Source organism: Oncorhynchus keta, chromosome 24 (assembly GCF_023373465.1).
Source record: "Oncorhynchus keta strain PuntledgeMale-10-30-2019 chromosome 24, Oket_V2, whole genome shotgun sequence".
In the NCBI taxonomy this organism is placed as follows: Eukaryota; Metazoa; Chordata; class Actinopteri; order Salmoniformes; family Salmonidae; genus Oncorhynchus; species Oncorhynchus keta.
In genome coordinates this window covers 29,981,498-30,002,231 of record NC_068444.1, presented here as the reverse complement: position 1 = coordinate 30,002,231, position 20,734 = coordinate 29,981,498, and the positions used below count along the sequence as shown (strand labels likewise).

The window sequence follows — 20,734 nt, the reverse complement described above, 5'->3', positions numbered from 1 at the left end:
TTTATTTTAGAAGTCATTTTGATAGTTCTTAGATACATTTTCAATTCTTACCTTCGTTGTTAGGATGGAAAATAATGTACAACTAAACTGACCTAGGATCAGCCCGTAAATGCGATTCGACTCAAATCAGACATGCGCATTGCCACAAATCACAACCAGAGAGAAAGAAGCAAAACGAGAGATTTCGCTCGCCAAAATTGTCCAATATAAACCCAAAGCTTTTCAATGGGTTTATTCTGGACCTACAGTAAACGTGTCGCCTGCCTTCGAGCCTTTTGGACAACGACTCCCATTGTTAGGGTGGAGACATGAGCATCTCGTCATTATAAACTCATCTCTGTCACGACTCTGTCCACTTCCTGGTGCTCGGTGTTCATTGGCTGTGATTGGTGGAAACAGCAGGCTACATATCATTCGAGAGAACCTACGGAGAGTACCGAACGGAGTTGATCGAATGTAGCTAATCCTAGAAGATAGGGTCTGTTACAAACGCCGAGGTAGGAAAAAGGAATTACGGAGTTTATAGAGCAGGACAAAACTGATATTTTACCTGTCTTGTTCATAACGGAATGAAGAAAAGACCAAGGCACACTAAAATGAGATTAAAACCTTAAACTGAGATTTTTTAAAACGGATTTAACTCTTGGTTAGAATTGAAAGATTTCCAATCGAGCAGGACTGGAAAATAAACATGGATGTCGAAGTAACGATCGCAGTTGTGTAATTAAATACATTTTTCTCTAATTTCTTTCTTTAAAACTGCACTCGCCGACTAAAGTTTGTTCAGAAACCATCAATTGATGAAAGGTAAGATTATTTTACTTGCTCGTTTGAATGCAAATAAATCTGATTAAAGTTATGTCTAAAATAACAATCGTTTCTAGTTGTCTACCCTTTAAAATATAATTAGAATAAACGTATGTTTCAGTTTTTTCCCTCCAAATCCATTCTTCAGACAGACGTCATCTTGATTCAAGTTTACATATCGACAATCAACTGCAAAGGTGAGAGTGACGGTCTATACACAGTATGCGCCTGTTTACCACCCTGTCATTCATACATTCAGTGTCGAGTTCTGCTGACATTAGTGGCTAATATGTTTCTCTACTGCAAACAATGTTTTTCTGACAGTTTGCTTGAATGGTTGCTGCTGTTTGCTGGTAATCACTCGATCTTCCTAATCTCATTTCATCATTTTACCTTTAAAAAAATGTTTTTTTTCACCTGACAAGTAATTGAAGTTAGTAGCATTTGTTATGGATTATGTATTGAAAGCGTTTAACCGTTTTTGATCGTTTTTAATATTATTACCTTCCTCACATATTCCAGTCATGTGTCTCTCTCCCTGTCTGCCGTTGATGCATTCAACCCATCCCTATTCTACATGTTAATTAGCTGATTCTCTGCAAACCAATACAAATGACCCCCATCACACACAGAGAGAAACATGCACATTCATACACATTCATGTGACTCAAGCTCCAACGCTCACACAGTCAGAGACACAAGTCTCATAATCAATGTAATTGGATTAATTTAATTTCATTAGTGTAGTGAGACCCAGGATTACACCTGTGTTTGCATGCCTGTGTGTGTGGAAGCAAACATAATACTGCCTCAGTCTGTCATGCTGCTGTTAATATGACTTGCTATGCGGTTTGGCAGCCAAGCCATGATATGATAGGTCAGTTTAGACATGTCCTTTAACATGCTGTCCACTGTTGCTGTCTCTGATTTTGCTTGACAAAGGCTTTGAGTCACAGCGGGCTATTTTAAGTCTCACTGTGTGTGTTATTGTGTGTGGCCTTTGAAGTGGACAGTATTTCTTATTTTTGTTCTATGATAATGTCAATGACAGCAACAACTGGCATTGAGATTATCGCGTGTCAGATACAAACATGCCAGCAGGATATCTGATACTAAATTCTTATTGAAATATGGATTCATAATGACTAAATAGAAAGGTTTACAGATGCCATTTTTGGCTTTTCCTTGTGTTTGGTCCCTCTTCCATAGAAAAATAGTACTAGAACTGTAGTTAACCAAACCGTACACCACTATGCACAAGAAAGAAAGAAAGAAACAACTTTAAAAAATGTCAGATTTCTTTTTACAAAAACACATTTACTTCAAGGACAGTGCAGATGCAAAGTTTGGTAACAGCATGACAGTTTGTGTCGTCATTCTGTTACCACACTTTGTGTCTGCACTGTTCTTCAAGTAAGTGTTTTTGGAGAGAGAATTCCTGACATTTAATCCAAGTAAAAATTCATTGTCTTAGGTCAGTTAGGATCACCACTTTATTTTAAGAATGTGAAATGTCTGAATAATAGTAGAGAGAATGATTTATTTATTTCTGATTTTATTTAGTTCATCACATTCTCAGTGGGTCAGAAGTTTACATACACTCAATTAGTATTTGGTAGCATTGCCTTTAAATTGTTTAACTTGGGTCAAACATTTCAGGTAGCCTTCCACAAGCTTCCCGCAATAAGTTGGGTGAATTTTGGCCCATTTCTCCTGACAGAGCTGTTGTAACTGACTCAGGTTTGTAGGCCTCCTTGCTCGCACACGCTTTTTCAGTTCTGCCCACAAATTTTCTATAGGATTGAGGTCAGGGCTTTGTGATGGCCACTCCAATACCTTGACTTTATTGTCTTTAAGACATTTTGCAACAACTTTGGAAGTATGCTTGGGGTCATTGTCCATTTGGAAGACCCATTTGCGACCAAGGTTTTACTTCCTGACTGATGTCTTGATGTTGCTTCAATATATCCACATACTTTTCTTTCCTCATAATGCCATCTATTTTGTGAAGTGCACCAGTCCCTCCTGCAGCAAAGCACCCCCACAACATGATGCTGCCACCCCTGTGTTTCATGGATGGGATGATGTTCTTCGGCTTGCAAGCCTCCCCCTTCTTCCTCCAAACATAATGATCGTTATTATGGCCAAACAGTTCTATTTTTGTTTCATCAGACCAGAGGACATTTCTCCAAAAAGTACGATATTTGTCCCCATATTGCAGTTGCAAACTGTAGTCTTTTTTTATTTTTTATGGGGGTTTTGGAGCAGTGGCTTCTTCCTTACTGAGCGGCCTTTCATGTTATGTCGATAGACTCATTTTTACTGTGGATATAGATACTTTTGTACCTGTTTCCTCCAGCATTTTCACAAGGTCCTTTGCTGCTGTTCTGTGATTGATTTGCATTTTCGTACATGAATCTCTAGGAGACAGAACGCGTCTCCTTCCTGAGCGGTAGAACGGCTGCGTGGTCCCATGGTGTTTATACTTGTGTATTATTGTTTGTACAGATGAATGTGGTACCTTCAGGCGTTTGGAAATTGCTCCCAAGGATGAACCAGACTTGTGGAGTTCTACAATTTGTTTTCTGAGGTCTTTGCTGATTTCTTTTGATTTTCCCATGATGTCAAGCAAAGAGGCACTGAGTTTGAAGGTGGGCCTTGAAATACATCCACAGGTACACCTCCAATTGACTCAAATTATGTCAATTAGCCGATCAGAAGCTTCTAAAGCCATGACATTTTCTGGAAGCTGTTTAAAGGCACAGTCAACTTAGTGTATGTAAACTTCTGACCAACTGGAATTGTGATACTGTGAATTTTAAGTGAAATAATGTGTCTGTAAACAATTGTTGGAAAAATGACTTGTCATGCACAAAGTAGATGTCCTAACAGACTTGCCAAAACTATAGTTTGTCAACAAAAAATGTGTGGAGTGGTTAAAAAAACTAGTTTTAATGACTCCAACCTAAGTGTATGTAAACTTCCAACTTCAATTTATGTGGTTGTCCATGGTTCTGATTTCTGTGTGTGTGCGCGTTCTTGGAAGTTGAACAACATGTTGACTCACCATACTTGTAGAGAAATGCCAATGCCATCCTCTCTTTCATGTTGACGAAATGGTTTATCACTGTCATATAGTACACACTGTATGACAGTGTTGTCCTAGGCTACCTAGCTAAAATGCTTGCAAGCTAGCTTAACTTGCATTCATGGGCAACGTTAGCTACTTAACATTAGCCTTCATCATTTATCTACATATTGAACTTCCATCCTCTCAGGCCAGGGGCACAACAATGTATGACATAGTTGGATCAGAATTGCCATTATAGTCATTGGTCAGTACGGAGAATTAAGTAAAACCCCATGTCCAAATTCCTATCTCCATTCATGGCTAATTTAGGAAAGGGCCAATTTTAGCTAGCTGGCTAGCTTGCCGCCAGAGGACAACAACACAACAATTACATTTTTCTATCAATGACGTATGCTCCTAATGGGATTTGATAGGAGTGACGCCAAATCCAAGCTGGCTTTTTTTTGTTTTTGTTTTTTGGAGCACCAGGACCATCCACAGTTTAGCTCGCTCAGTGTAGCTCAACGCTGATTGGCAAAACATGTTCTACTTTTTTTGTCAAGGGCGGTCAGATGCTTGCTGGCTTCCCTTGCTTTTAATGGTACAGGCGGCAACAATGTCATACTCGTTAGGACCAGACCGCATCAGATAGATGGCCTACACGCAGAGAGACAGAGGGGCACTGATTCACTGTTTCACTTGCTCGGATGCTTTGTCCTGTGAGAAACATTCATTCTCTTGCAAATTGAAGGAAAATTATTAAACAGAGAGACAAAATAATGTATTCTTTATTTTTTTTTTGGGGGGGGGGGTAAATATTTTTGGGAAGCCTGTCTTTCCTTGGCATTCATGAACACATGCCACTGCTGTCTATACAGTTAGTAGCCTAGGAGGGGGAAACATTGGTTTGACTATCAGAGATTATACAGTTATCTCCCCCTCCCACTCTGGAATCTATTGATTCCCTCACTCTATTCAGTAAACAGTACAACACACCTGACTCATTGTCTCTGCTCTTCCTTTATCAGATGCTCTCATCAACATAAATTACATTATCGATAGCTGTGGTTGATGGTTACAGTATCTCCAATAATGCTCTGGAAAGTATCAGACTGAATGTCTGCACTGTTTATGCACGGTATCATTAATGTGGACATAAAGGATGTGTTTTCTCTCTGTACCCTTTTCTCCAGATGAGTCGTCTGTGGAGGCGTGACGTGCCCCTGTCTGAACGACTAGGTGTTGGTGTTGGAGAGGAATACCCCCTGGGTGGGGCCCCTGGTCCCCCTCCCACCATGGACTCCCCGGGCCCCAACATCTCCTGGTTCCCAGAGACCCCCCTTCTGACCCTGGACCAGCCCACCTTCCTGATGACCCCCGCTGCCCAGGCCGTGTCGGGCTTCTTCGTCTGGACTGCCCTGCTCTTCACCTGTCACCAGGTAATAAAATACACATTACACATGCACACACAGATGCACACTTCCCCACATCTCATCTCACTCATTCCACTAAAACTGAACACCATTTAGAGTTTCTATTGAATCTCCAAATGGGGGGTCTAGGTGTTGTCAGTGTGAGGAGCTTATTTAACCAGAGGTTCCACCTGGGGTGATTCTGGAGGAATAGATGCATCTGCTCAGTGCTCAGTCAGAGAGCATAGGTTGCCTAGCAGCAACACGATCCCTGTTTGTTTAACTGAAAAACCCAACACACAACTGCACCCACCTTATGCAAGGTAATCCCTGTCCTACTGTCTGAAATGAGAATGTCTGGTGGCTTCTTTGTTTGGGTAGAGAAAAGGGGGCTAAACTGAAAAGATGCCAAGGATGGTGTGTAGACCATATAATTAGGAATTTGAATGCTAGAATGAACATTAACCTTTTTTATGGCGGTCCAAAGATCAGCCATGTTGGTCAGGGAGTTGGCCAACCATGGTTTGCCAGTGTTGTGATAAAATATTGTGTAAAACAATGAATGTGAAGAATTTAGCTGCACGATATGTCTGTTAGCTAGCCAGACCGTTTTAGAGGAATGATTCCATATCTTTTTTTAATGAACTGCCAATATGCCAACATTCCATTCAAACAATCCTGTCAATCCACAGCCTGGCTCAAAAAAGTATTGACATTGTATCATACACTGCTCAAAAAAATAAAGGGAACACTAAAATAACACATCCTAGATCTGAATGAATGAAATATTCTTATTAAATACTTTTTTCTTTACATGGTTGAATGTGCTGACAACAAAATCACACAAAAATGATCAATAGTCACACTCAAAATTAAAGTGGAAAACCACACTACAGGCTGATCCAACTTTGATGTGATGTCATTAAAACAAGTCAAAATGAGGCTCCGTAGTGTCTGTGGCCTCCACGTGCCTGTATGACCTCCCTATAATGCTTGGGCATGCTCCTGATGAGGTGTCGGATGGTCTCCTAAGGGATCTCTTCCCAGACCTGGACTAAAGCACCCGCCAACTCCTGGACAGTCTGTGGCGTTGGTGGATGGAGCGAGACATGATGTCCCATATGTGCTCAATTGGATTCAGGTCTGGGGAACGGGTGGGTCAGTCCGTAGCATCAATGCCTTCCTCTTGCAGGAACTGCTGACACACTCCAGCCACATGAGGTCTAGCATTGTCTTGCATTTGGAGGAACCCAGGGCCAACCGCACCAGCATATGGTCTCACAAGGGGTCTGAGGATCTCATCTCGGTACCTAATGGCCGTCAGGCTATCTCTGGCGAGCATATGGAGGGCTGTGCGGCCCCCCAAAGAAATGCCACACCACACCATGACTGACCCACCGCCAAACCGGTCATGCTGGAGGATGTTGCAGGCAGCAGAACGTTCTCCACGGCGTCTCCAGACTCTGTCACGTCTGTCATGTGCTCAGTGTGAACCTGCTTTCATCTGTGAAGAGCATAGGGCGCCAGTGGCGAATTTGCCAATCTTGGTGATCTCTGTCAAATGCCAAACATCCTGCACGGTGTTGGGCTGTAAGCACAACCCCCACCTGTGGACGTCGGGCCCTCATACCACCCTCATGGAGTCTGTTTCTGACCGTTTGAGAAGACACATGCACATTTGTGGCCTGCTGGAGGTCATTTTGCAGGGCTCTGGCAGTGCTCCTCCTGCTCCTCCTTGCACAAAGGTGGAGGTAGCGGTCCTGCTGCTGGGTTGTTGCCCTCTTACGGCCTCCTCCACATCTCCTGATGTACTGGCCTGTCTCCTGGTAGCGCCTCCATGCTCTGGACACTACGCTGACAGACACAGCAAACCTTCTTGCCACAGCTCGCATTGATGTTCCATCCTGGATGAGCTGCACTACCTGAGCCACTTGTGTGGGTTGTAGACTCCGTCTCATGCTACCACTAGAGTGAAAGCACCACCAGCAGGAACTGAGAAGTGGTCTGTGGTCACCACCTGCAGAACCACTCCTTTATTGGGGGTGTCTTGCTAATTGCCTATGTAACAGCATAACTTTCGACCGTCCCCTCGCCCATACCCGGGCGCGAACCAGGGACCCTCTGCACACATCAACAACAGTCACCCACGAAGCATCGTTACCCATCACTCCACAAAAGCCACGGCCCTTGCAGAGCAAGGGGAACCACTACTTCAAGGTCTCAGAGCAAGTGATGTCACCGATTGAAACACTATTTAGCGCGCACCACTGCTAAATAAGCTAGTGTTTCACATCCGTTACACTTATAATTTCCACCTGTTGTCTATTCCATTTGCACAACAGCATGTGAAATTTATTGTCAATCAGTGTTGCTTCCTAAGTGGACAGTTTGATTTCACAGAAGTGTGATTGACTTGGAGTTACATTGTGTTGTTTAAGTGTTCCCTTTATTTTTTTGAGCAGTGTATAATAGCACTCACAGCTTTCCAGGAAAACAACATTTGAGACATTTATGGTCTGTTTACATATATTTTAGAGGATATTTATACAGAAAATATGTATAAAACCTGTATTTATAATTTTACACTTAGTGTACAAAACATTAGGGACACCTTCCTAATATTGAGTTGCACTCCCTTTTGCCCTCAGAACAGTCGGGGCATGGACTCGACAAGGTGTTGAAAGCGTTCCACAGGGGAGCTAGCCCATGTTGACTCCAATGCTTCCCACAGTTGTCAAGTTAGCTGGATGTCCTTTGGGTGGTGGACCATTCTTGATACACACGGGAAACTGTTGAGTGTGAAAAACCCAGCAGCGTTGCAGTTCTTGACACACTCAAACCTGTGCGCCTGGCAACTACTGCCATAATCCGTTCAGAGGCACTTAAATGTTGTCTTACCTATTCACCCTCTGAATGGCACACATACACATAACCTGTCTCCTCCCCTTCATCTAGACTGTTGATTTAACAAGTGACATTCATAAGGGATCATAGCTTTCACCTGGATTCACCTGTCATGGAAAGAGCAGGTGTTTCTAGTGTTTTCTACACTCAGTGTATGATAGTATTTTAGGTTGAATATAATTCCATTACACATTTTCAGATGCATCACATACTTTAGTTTTCCTGCATAAGTAAAAGCAGGAAAAGCATCAACTATGCCACTACTGTCATTCATTCCAATTAGACTCATTTTGAATTTCTACCTGACCAAGATGGCTGCCATTTTGCCCCATTTTGGAACATTGGAGGGTTTATGACCTAGTCCCTCTAATTGAATAGGATCTCTGTGGTGTAGGCATCACTGTGTTCTTCTGTGAATTCCCACTGCTCTCACTCCCATTTCTGTCTCCCTCAGAGGCATGATGTTAATTAGTATCAGGTTTAGAAAGTATGCAATGCTGCTTTTGTGTCTTGTAAAATGGGACAATAGAATTTGATGTAAACATTCAACTCTATCCCCCTCTATTTGCTTCTCTCATTTATATATATATATATATAATCTCCTTTCCATCCATCTTTGCTTCTCTCTCGCCCTCTCAGATCTACATGCACCTGCGGTACTACAGTTCTCCTAATGAGCAGAGACACATTGTGCGGATTCTCTTCATCGTGCCCATCTATGCTTTTGACTCCTGGCTCAGCCTCCTCTTCTTCACTAACGAGGAGTACTACGTCTACTTTGACACCGTCCGGGACTGCTACGAGGGTAAGAGACTACACATGAGTTGAACAGAAATGAATGGCTTTACCATGCCGATCAGCTTTGTTGTGATACTTCCTCACCCAGTGAGCCAAACTGGTTGAAAATATGTCTTTTCAATCAGTTTTGCACCCTGGGCAGGGTGTCTTTGGCCTCCAATGTCCACACATGTGGCTGTTTATCTAATCCACAAGGGTGCGCGTGTGCGTGCGTGTTGTTTACCAGTGTGTGGGAGTCATGGTGCGGCTCCATGGACAGATGGCTAACTGCTGATCTGCCTCTGTGCTGCCTCTTGTTGTTTTGGGGCCTGCCCAGATTTCTGGGTAGGAAGAACCTGTTGCATAGCAACCGTGTTCACTGCACAAGGCAGCCCTAATGATGAGGTCTCACCCAAACATGCTGGTACACACACAGAGAACAGAAGACCGAGTCAGCTATTTATCTGATATGGCGAATATAATGGTGAATATCGCACATTTTATAAAGGCCTAATTACTTGTAAAATACCTTTTAACTTCTAGATACTGGTACTCTGTTATCTATGAATTTGGTCTGTGTGGGCTAGTCTGGTCTAGTGTGTGTAATGTGGTGTCACCCCAGGTCGGTTCTGTTCCTTAATGTCTATGGGTCTGTCTGTCTGTGCATGTGTTAGAGCTGTGCTGCAGAGACAAACGGAGAGTGAGGGTGATGATGAGAGGGTGTGAGTGATGGAGAGAGATGACAGAATAGCTGATGCCAGTGCTTTTGCTGCAGAGAAGAAGGTGTGTTTGGCAAATGGGATCTCACAGCAGCTCTGTTCCCCTGGGTGTACAGGCTAAATATAGAGCTGTACACTGTAACACACACTCCCACACATTCTCATGCAAGTACCATCACTCACTACACAGTCACACACACCCTCACTTAACGTTACAAGTCACCAACATACCCTCCCATATGTTATACACCAACACACTCACTTACTGGTTCAATACACACACGACACACACTCTCACAGAACTGCTGAGCAGGGAATGAGAACTTTAGAATCCCACTTCAGGGGTTAATAGAGTATAATGGTGTATCGTGTATTAGTCATACAGTGAGTGCCTCAGGGTTGGCCCTTTCCTCATCTCAGTCATACTAGTCACATTGATGCAATACAGACAGACACATACAGTAGCAGTCAAACGTCTGGACACACCTACTCATTCCAGGGTTTTTCTTTATTTTTACTATATTCTACATTGTAGAATAATAGTGAAGACAACAAAACTATGATATAACACGTTTGAAATCAAAGTTTTAAACAAATCAAAATGTATTTTATATTTGAGATTCCTCGAAGTAGCCACCCTTTGCCTTGATGACAGCTTTGCACTCTCTTGGCATTCTCTCAACCAGCTTCATGAGGTAGTCAGTTGGAATGCATTTAGATTAACAGGTGTGCCTTGTTACAAGTTAATTAATGGAATTTCTTTCCATCTTAAATAATTTCAGCCAATCAGTTGTGTTGTGACAAGGTATGGGTGGTATACAGAAGATAGCCCTATTTGGTAAAATACCAAGTCCATATTATGGCAAGAACAGCTCAAATAAGCTAAGAGAAACGACGGTCCAGCATTACTTTAAGACATGAAGGTCAGACAATTTTTTTCTTTGAAAGTTTCTTCAAGTGCAGTCTCAAACTATCAAGCGCTATGATGAAACTGTCTCTCATGAAGACAGCCACAGGAAAGGAAGACCCAGAGTTACCTCTGCTGCAGAGGATAAGTTCATTTAGAGTTACCAGCCTCAGAAATTGCGGCCCAAATAAATGCTTCACAGAGTTCAAGTAACAGACACATCTCAACATCAACTGTTCAGAGGAGACTGCTTGAATCAGGCCTTCATGGTCATATTGCTGCAAAGAAACCACTACTAAATAAGAAGAGACTTGCTTAGCAATGGCCATTAGACTGGTGGAAATATGTCCTTTGGTCTGATGAGTCCAAATGAGAGATTTTTGTTTCCAACTGCCATGTCTTTGTGAGACGCAGAGTAGGTGAACGGATGATCTCTGCATTTGTGGTTCCCAGAGTGAAGCATGGAGGAGGTGGTGTGGGGGTGCTTTGCTGGTGACAGTCTGTGATTTATTTAGAATTCAAGGCATACTTAACCAGCATGGCTACCACCGCAGTCTGCAGTAATACGCCATCCCATCTGGTTTGGGCTTAGTGGGACATAATTTTTTTTTCAACAGGACAATGACCCAACACACCTCCAGGCTGTGTAAGGGCTATTTGACAAAGAAGGATAGTGATGGAATGCTGCATCAGATGACCTGGCCTCCACAATCACCCGACCTCAACCCAATTGAGATGGTTTGGGATGAGTTTGACCGCAGAGTGAAGGAAAAACAGCCAACAAGTGCTCAGCACATGTGGGAACTCCTTCAAGGCTGTTGGGAAAGCATTCCAGGTGACGCTGGTTGAGAGAATATTAAGAGTGTGCAAAGCTGTCATCAAGGCAAAGGGTGGCTACTTTGAAGAATCTCAAATATGAAATATATTTTGATTTGTTTAACACTTTTTTTGGTTACTACATGATTCCATAGGTGTTATTTTATAGTTTTGATGTCATCACTATTATTCTACAATGTAGAAAAAAGTACAAATAAAGAAAAACCCTAGAATAATGAGTTGGTGTGTCCAAACCTTTGCCTGGTACTGTAGGCCACAGACATGCTATTGGATGCATACTGTAGGATGTCTGTCAAAGGTGAGAATAAAGCACATCCATATGTGTTTATTGTTGTTCCTTAAGAATAAAGCGAGTTGGTGTGGGGGGGTGTGCGTGCGAATACACTGTGTGGCTATACAGTTTCATAGAGCACCTGGTGTAGTGAGAGTTGGTAATCCCTTCCTGCTTTATTGACCTGACACAGCCCATCAGTCACACTGCAGACACACACACACACTGCGTAGAACAGAACGTGCACATCCGGAACACAGAGTGCAAAGTCACTGCCACCTGCTCTAGTATGACTGGTCTAAAGACATGACATTTATCTCACTCCCCAAGGAGGGCAGACACTGCTAGTAGTGCCATTGCTAGTAGTGCTGGCAGGCCACTCAGATGATTTATAGCTCAGTGGGTCTGTGCAGTATGCACAGAGATCCTATAAGCTTTAGTATCTTGATTATACTGAACAAAAATATAAACGCAACATGTAAAGTGTTGGTCCCATTTTTCATGAGCTGAAATAAAAGATCCCAGAAATGTCCCATACGCACAAAAAGCTTATTTCTCTCAAATTTTGAGGACCAATGTGTTTACATCCCTGTTAGTGAGCAACTTTCCTTTTCCATGACAATCCATCCACCTGACAGGTGTGGCATATCAAGAAGCTGATTAAACAGCATGATTATTACACGGGTGCTGGGGACAATAAAAGGCCACTTTAAAAAAATGTGCAGTTGTCACACAACAAACACAATGCCACAGATGTCTCAAGTTTTGAGGGAGCGTGCAATTGGCGTGCTGACTGTAGGAATGTCCACCAGGGCTGTTGCCAGAAAATGTCATGTTCATTTCTCTACTATAAGCCGCGTTCAACTGGCCTCACGCCCCTGCACAGTCATGTGAAATCCATAGATTCGGGCCTAATACATTTATTTTAATTGACTGATTTCCTTATAGGATCTGTAACTCAGTCAAATTGTTGTATGTTGTGTTTTGATCATTTTTTGTTTAGTGTAATTCTATGAGTGTCTGGTCTGATCAACTAGTTAGAACAACACATCTCCTGTGGACAGGAAATAGAGGCCTCCCTTGGGTCTGTGACAACTCAGCACAGGAAGTCAACGAGTGGCTGGGTGGTCTGATGTTTGTTGCCTTTTTTCCCATTGCCTTTGATATGACAGTCATTGGCTTATCTTGTCTCTTGGGATAATGGAAGAGTGCTGGGTTTTAGATATTTTTACATGTCCATATTAGGTGGTTAATATACTGTACACAATATTTAATGTAAAACATATGTCTGAGGAGTTGACTTCTTAAACGGTCCTTTATTGACTGTGTGTGTGTCTCTCCTGTGCAGCGTTTGTCATCTATAACTTCCTGAGCCTGTGTTATGAGTACCTGGGAGGAGAGAGCGCCATCATGGCTGAGATCAGAGGAAAACCTATCGAGTGAGTCTCTTCTTCAAATAACATTTTATTTGTCACATACACATGGTTAGCAGATGTTAATGCGAGTGTAGCGAAATGCTTGTGCTTCTAGTTCCGACAATGCAGTGATAACCAACAAGTAATCTAACTAACAATTCCAAAACTACTGTCTTATACACAGTGTAAGGGGATAAGGAATATGTACATAAGGATATATGAATGAGTGATGGTACAGAGTAGCATACAGTAGATGGTATCGAGTACAGTAAATACATATGAGATGAGTGTGTAGACAAAGTAAACAAAGTGGCATAGTTAAAGTGGCTAGTGATACATGTATTACATAAGGATGCAGTCAATGATGTAGAGTACAGTATATACATATGCATATGAGATGAATAATGTAGGGTAAGTAACATTATATAAGGTAGCATTGTTTAAAGTGGCTAGTGGTATATTTACATCATTTCCCATTATTAAAATGGCTGGAGTTGGGTCAGTGTCAATGACAGTGTGTTGGCAGCAGCCACTCAATGTTAGTGGTGGCTGTTTAACAGTCTGATGGCCTTGAGATATAAGCTGTTTTTCAGTCTCTCGGTCCCAGCTTTGATGCAGCTGTACTGACCTCGCCTTCTGGATGATAGCGGGGTGAACAGGCAGTGGTTCGTGTGGTTGATGTCCTTGATGATCTTTATGGCCTTCCTGTAACAACGGGTGGTGTAGGTGTCCTGGAGGGCAGGTAGTTTGCCCCCGGTGATGCGTTGTGCAGTCCTCACTACCCTCTGGAGAGCCTTATGGTTGAGGGCGGAGCAGTTGCCGTACCAGGCGGTGATACAGCCCGCCAGGATGCTCTCGATTGTGCATCTGTAGAAGTTTGTGAGTGCTTTTGGTGACAAGCCGAATTTCTTCAGCCTCCTGAGGTTGAATAGGCGCTGCTGCGCCTTCTTCACGACGCTGTCAGTGTGAGTGGACCAATTCAGTTTGTCTGTGATGTGTATGCCGAGGAACTTAAAACTAGCTACCCTCTCCACTACTGTTCCATCGATGTGGGTGAACAGGGAGTACAGGAGAGGGCTCAGAACGCACCCTTGTGGGGCCCCCGTGTTGAGGATCAGTGGGGAGGAGATGTTGTTGCCTACCCTCACCACCTGGGGGCGGCCCGTCAGGAAGTCCAGTACCCAGTTGCACAGGGCGGGGTCGAGACCCAGGGTCTCGAGCTTGATGACGAGCTTGGAGGGTACTATGGTGTTGAATGCCGAGCTGTAGTCGATGAACAGCATTCTCACATAGGTATTCCTCTTGTCCAGGTGGGTTAGGGCAGTGTGCAGTGTGGTTGAGATTGCATCGTCTGTGGACCTATTTGGGCGGTAAGCAAATTGGAGTGGGTCTAGGGTGTCAGGTAGGGTGGAGGTGATATGGTCCTTGACTAGTCTCTCAAAGCACTTCATGATGACGGAAGTGAGTGCTACGGGGCGGTAGTCGTTTAGCTCAGTTACCTTAGCTTTCTTGGGAACAGGAACAATGGTGGCCCTCTTGAAGCATGTGGGAACAGCAGACTGGTATAGGGATTGATTGAATATGTCCGTAAACACACCGGCTAGCTGGTCTGCGCATGCTCTGAGGGCGCGGCTGGGGATGCCGTCTGGGCCTGCAGCCTTGCGAGGGTTAACACGTTTAAATGTCTTACTCACCTCGGCTGCAGTGAAGGAGAGACCGCATGTTTTCGTTGCAGGCCGTGTCAGTGGCACTGTATTGTCCTCAAAGCGGGCAAAAAGTTATTTAGTCTGCCTGGGAGCAAGACATCCTGGTCCGTGACTGGGCTGGGTTTCTTCTTGTAGTCCGTGATTGACTGTAGACCCTGCCACATGCCTCTTGTGTCTGAGCCATTGAATTGAGATTCTACTTTGTCTCTGTACTGACGCTTAGCTTGTTTAATAGCCTTGCGGAGGAATAGCTGCATTGTTTATATTCGGACATGTTACCAGACACCTTGCCCTGATTAAAAGCAGTGGTTCGCGCTTTCAGTTTCACGCGAATGCTGCCATCAATCCACGGTTTCTGGTTTGGGAATGTTTTTATCGTTGCTATGGGAACGACATCTTCGACGCACGTTCTAATGAACTCGCACACTGAATCAGCGTATTCGTCAATATTTCCATCTGACGCAATACGAAACATGTCCCAGTCCACGTGATGGAAGCAGTCTTGGAGTGTAGAGTCAGCTTGGTCTGACCAGCGTTGGACAGACCTCAGCGTGGGAGCCTCTTGTTTTAATTTCTGCCTGTAGGCAGGGATCAGCAAAATGGAGTCGTGGTCAGCTTTCCCGAAAGGGGGGCGGGGCAGGGCCTTATATGCGTCGCGGAAGTTAGAGTAACAATGATCCAAGGTTTTACCACCCCTGGTTGCGCAATCGATATGCTGATAAAATTTAGGGAGTCTTGTTTTCAGATTAGCTTTGTTAAAATCCCCAGCTACAATGAATGCAGCCTCCGGATAAATGGTTTCCAGTTTGCAAAGAGTTAAATAAAGTTCGTTCAGAGCCATCGATGTGTCTGCTTGGGGGGGGGGGGATATATACGGCTGTGATTATAATCGAAGAGAATTCTCTTGGAAGATAATGCGGTCTACATTTGATTGTGAGGAATTCTAAATCAGGTGAACAGAAGGATTTGAGTTCCTGTATGTTTCCTTCATCACACCATGTCCCGTTAGTCATGAGGCATACGCCCCCGCCACTCTTCTTACCAGAGAGATGTATGTTTCTGTCGGCGCGATGCGTGGAGAAACCCGTTGGCTGCACCGCCCTGGATAGCGTCTTCCCAGTGAGCCATGTTTCCGTGAAGCAGAGAACGTTGCAGTCTCTGATGTCCCTCTGGAATGCCACCCTTGCTCGGATTTCGTCAACCTTGTTGTCGAGAGACTGGACATTGGCAAGAAGAATGCTGGGAAGTGGTGCGCGATGTGCCCTTTTTCGGAGTCTGACCAGAACACCGCCGCGTTTCCCTCTTTTTCGGAGTCGTTTCCTTCCACTCTGTGTGTGTGTGTGTGTGTGTGTGTGTGTGTGTGTGTTCAACATGTATTTAACAAGCGTTTTCCTGCGTCCCCAGGTCCAGTTGTATGTATGGTACGTGCTGTCTCTGGGGGAGGAGTTACTCCATTGGGTTCCTGCGGTTCTGTAAGCAGGCCACGCTACAGTTCTGTGTGATCAAACCCCTCATGGCCGTGGTCACAGTTATCCTGCAGGCCTTTGGAAAGTACCGTGATGGAGACTTCAAGTAAGCCACTGCTTCTTATTATGCAATTGTTGAATATCTCATACAATAAAATGTTATAAGATGTATACATCTATTTTTTTATTATAAGACTTTGATTACCAAAAAGATGCGGTGCTTCTGTGTAGATGGTTGCAAATCCAGTGATACAGATTTGTCCTAATGTTGGTTTACTCTCAAATCTAATCAACAGTCTTGTCCCTGTCTGTCCTCCTAGTGTGAACAGTGGGTACTTGTATGTGTCCATCGTCTACAACATCTCAGTCAGCCTGTCTCTCTACGCCCTCTTCCTCTTCTATTTCTCCACCCGGGATCTGCTCAGCCCCTACAGACCCTTGCTCAAATTCTTCATGGTCAAATCTGTCATATTCCTCTCTTTCTGGCAGGGTGAGAAGCACAAATAAACACACACACACACTAAAACATCTAAATACAGATATACATTTTTAGGTCATTGAAGCACTGTAGGCAATTTGAATATGAGTAATGTCATTCATATCATATTACTTGCCAAGTCAATATCATTATACTATAGTACTGTAGTCATTCTCCACATATGTTTATTTTACCATCAGGCATGTTGCTGGCCATCCTAGAGAAGTGTGGGGCCATCCCCAAAATCAACTCACCCGAGGTGTCAGTGGGAGAGGGAACGGTTGCAGCCGGTTACCAGAACTTCATCGTCTGCATCGAGATGTTCTTTGCCTCCCTGGCCCTGCGTCATGCCTTCACATACAAGGTCTACATGGACAAGAGGCTGGACTCTCTCTCTCAGGGTAAGGAGACTGAGTTTTAGCTGTATTATATACTGTGGTGACAAATGAATACAAATATTTAATTGAACCTTTATTTAACTGGACCTACTCGACATTGGTCCAGCTCATGGTACTCATATGGTATAGTATCTTTGCAGAACTTCTCTAGATAATATGATCACGTCTTCTCTTTTCACTGACTCACACTCCCTTTCCCTCTATTCCCTTGTCAACATACATTTCCCACTTTGTCCTCCTCCTCGCCGTACCCATGTACTTCCTATGTTGTGGCACTTTTTCAAATCTTTGTTTCCTTTATCTCCTCCCATTCATCTTTGGTTTTGGAATACCTCCTTTTCCTCGTTCTTTAAAAAAAACTCCCTCCTTGGTTCATTGGTCATCCCTCTTTGTATTCCCTGGGTCATTTTGTCTGTCTTATTCTTCCTTCCATATCCTTGTCCCTTTTGTCTTTCTCTTTCCCCATGCTGCGTTATCAAGGCCCAGTTCCTATATATGGAGAGTATGGTAGGTCTACCACTGATTTGTTTCTTCACCATCTTTATGGTTCTTTCTACTTTTTACAATCCTATGTTCAATGTTGTGCTCCTTTTTGTCTTTGAATGAAATGTTGCTTTCTGTGAAACCAGTGGTTGTTATTGTTGCTGTTTTTACATTCACTGTAGCAAGCTTACAAAAGTGATTTTCCACTGTTTAGGTTTCACATTATTCACAATTACTACACAACTCTTACTTGACCTTTTAAAAATATTTTATATATTGTCTTTTCCTCCACCCCCCCCTTCTCCCAGGTCGCTGTGCCCCCATGAAGAGCATCTCCAGCAGCCTGAAGGAGACAATGAACCCTGGAGACATGGTCCAGGATGCTATCCATAACTTCTCCCCGGCCTACCAGCAGTACACCCAGCAGTCCACCCTGGAACAGGGTCACTCTGCCCCGCCTGTGTCCCGCACACACAGCACCATCAGCACCCGCGACAATGAGAAGACTCTGCTGCTCAGCTCGGACGATGAGTTCTAAATTAACACACACCAATCCCAGCCAATCACCTCTTTACTGACTGTTGCGGTAAGGTACTACCCCCTGGTCTTCCTCATGTAGTACATGTCTTATGGAGGATTGGCAGGGGATGTAAGGTGTGTTAGGGGTTGGTACGTCAATACAGGACCATGTGACTTAGCCTGGTCCATTTTAATATGCTCTACTACACACATACTATTTGCACAAAATCAGGACTATACAGGAACTATTGATAGAGCACACACTTAGTGGGAACATGCTGAGGTACATTTTGATTGAAACCATTGTCTAGAAAAAAAACCTTTTATAGGAATTTGAGGATTTTCTGAGACAGAATTGTACACTTATTAGAGATTTTATTTGTGGTTTGTATAAAATGGATTGTATGGTTAAAAAGTTTGTGTGCTTATTAGCTAACATCCCCTGAAGAAGACAGCCCATACCAGATTGATATTAGAGTACTCTAGCAATGTGTGGCTTATTGGTTTTTAGTTTTAAGACCAGGCCATTCTCAGATCTCTGTGGTGGCCATGTTTACAGTGGGTTTTAAATGGACGGTGTGAGGGGGTGGTTTAGGGCAGAAGCAGCTCTGTGGACTGGAGAATGGTGGTGTTGTCATTGATTCACTAGGGACAGGGGATGTGAGGGGAGGGCAGGGATAGTGGTTGGTTGGACAGCACTTGATCAGATTACAGATGAAGAGAGACCTGCTCCAGTGTGTAGCAGACAGGCAGGGTGAGGGCAATCGAGCAGCGTGGTAGTCTGGATTATACTGTTGTAATTGGGGCATTATTCGTATGGTGAGGATTAGGCCATGCTCTAATCCAGCAAGGCTCATTCTGCCAACCGACCTCTCCTGGCCTCTAATGTATGTTAGGAAAAACGCCTTTAGTGATATCTGTGCGATCAGAGTACGTAGACACCGCAGGAATATAGGTAAATGCTCATTTTAAATACTTACAATTCCAGTTAGACAATCTCAGGCAAAAAAGTGTAACTGGATGCAAAAAAAACAACAAAAGATTCAGCTTTGTAATGAAGTGTGGGTCAATTTTAGACTCACTTTTAGTGTCGTATAGATGTTTCCATTACACAGAAGTGGACGTTAAGTGCTTACAGAGAAAAGCTATTGCGTTATACATAGTTTAGCTTTGAGGTTATTGTGGTGAGTCATACGGACAGGCTGCCATTATACAGTAAAGTCATAGTGAGTCACTGCTGCTCCAAGCTCAATCCTGCCACCAGAGAGCAGCAAGGAGTCTTATATTTGGTAAATCTATAGACACACACACCCTTATCTATCAAACACAGACCGATCATGGTCACACATTATGTTTGTAGCCTACACATTCTGTCTGCTAGAGAAAGGAATGCTTTATCTTAGTGGAGTCCCAGCCTCAGTCTATGCTGACCTCTCCCTCAATACTGTGTGTGAGAGAGCTAGGCCCTATACATGTAGGCAAGACATTATCCAGAGAGGCTAGTAACTATTCGGGGTGTCAATATTTCCCATTAAAGTATAGTCAGAATGTCTGCGTTATTTATATTGTTAAGGCCAGTATGTACCGTGTTATGGAACTACACTTATTATGGTTTGTCTACTGTAGCATTCTGTTGAATCCTTTGCCATGTTGAATAAATTATGAGGGTTTGGCCTCATCCCCAAACATTTCCAGTTTCTGGTACAAAGAGAAAGTCACCACAAGACCATTTCATTCTCCAGTTCTTCTTTTTCTGATATCTTCTCTCTCTGCGCTCTCTTTATCTAGGCCTAGGGTGTATTTTGAGATGTATAAGACTATTATTGCTAGACATAAGATGATGTACATACAGTTTGAAATGATATACTGGAGAAATATTTAGTGATGTTGATGTAATAATGACAATGATGTAAAACTCTGATTTAAAAAGGCTTAGTTTTGTACTGTCGCTCCATAAACCATTTAGAAAATGTTTTTGATGACTGCTTTCTTTTGTCTAGTTCTTTTGTATTTCGTCAAAGCTGCTGATATGCTATTTTTAGCCTAAATGAAATTCAGACAAAATAAAGATATTTAGTCTTGTCATATTATTCTATTTCATATTAAATGTAGGCTTTTTAGAACCTGGTTGACTTTTAGATGTCATGATTATCTTAAATATAGCTCCAAATCACACGGGTAAGGGTAGGATACCTCTCATTGGGAAGATTTACTCATGTCTTCAAAGTTTTGCATGTTTGCCATTCTTCTCTTTTTTGCAAGTACATTTTACATAAAAGTTTACTGTACAGTACATATTGCTCATTTTAACCTCCCTACTCATCAGTATTTCTAGTTCCCTAAAGAAAAAACCTATCCCTGCTAATGTACACACACACTTCTCCTTTCTGCTTCCCTCTCATACATTGTAGCCTTGACAGTTCGGAAGAACTGGCCAAAACAACATGATCAAAAACTACAGTGCATTTGGAAAGTATTCAGACCCCTTGACCTTTTCCACATTTTGTTACATTACAACCTTAATCTAAAATGAATTCAATTGATGTCCTCATCAATCGGCACACA

The 20,734-nt window shown here is 43.1% G+C and overlaps 1 protein-coding gene across 5 annotated transcripts; it reads left to right on the top strand.

Annotated features, from left to right (window-relative positions):
- Window positions 1–255: 255 nt before the first annotated feature.
- On the top strand, window positions 256–20,254 carry LOC118402974 (transmembrane protein 184B). Of its 5 annotated transcripts, none has more exons than XM_035801385.2 (11): window positions 256–497; window positions 779–807; window positions 956–1,004; window positions 5,071–5,316; window positions 8,833–8,998; window positions 13,053–13,143; window positions 16,230–16,397; window positions 16,612–16,781; window positions 16,970–17,170; window positions 17,648–17,674; window positions 17,959–20,254. In XM_035801385.2, the coding sequence occupies exons 4-11, from the start codon at window positions 5,071–5,073 to the stop codon at window positions 18,186–18,188; spliced, it is 1,299 nt and encodes a 432-aa protein (XP_035657278.1). In that variant the 5' UTR covers window positions 256–497; window positions 779–807; window positions 956–1,004; the 3' UTR covers window positions 18,189–20,254. The 5 variants fall into 5 exon arrangements, with proteins under 5 accessions (XP_035657278.1, XP_035657277.1, XP_035657276.1 ...); XM_035801383.2 differs by having other exon boundaries at window positions 257–497; window positions 929–1,004; XM_035801384.2 differs by having other exon boundaries at window positions 256–807.
- Window positions 20,255–20,734: the final 480 nt, after the last annotated feature.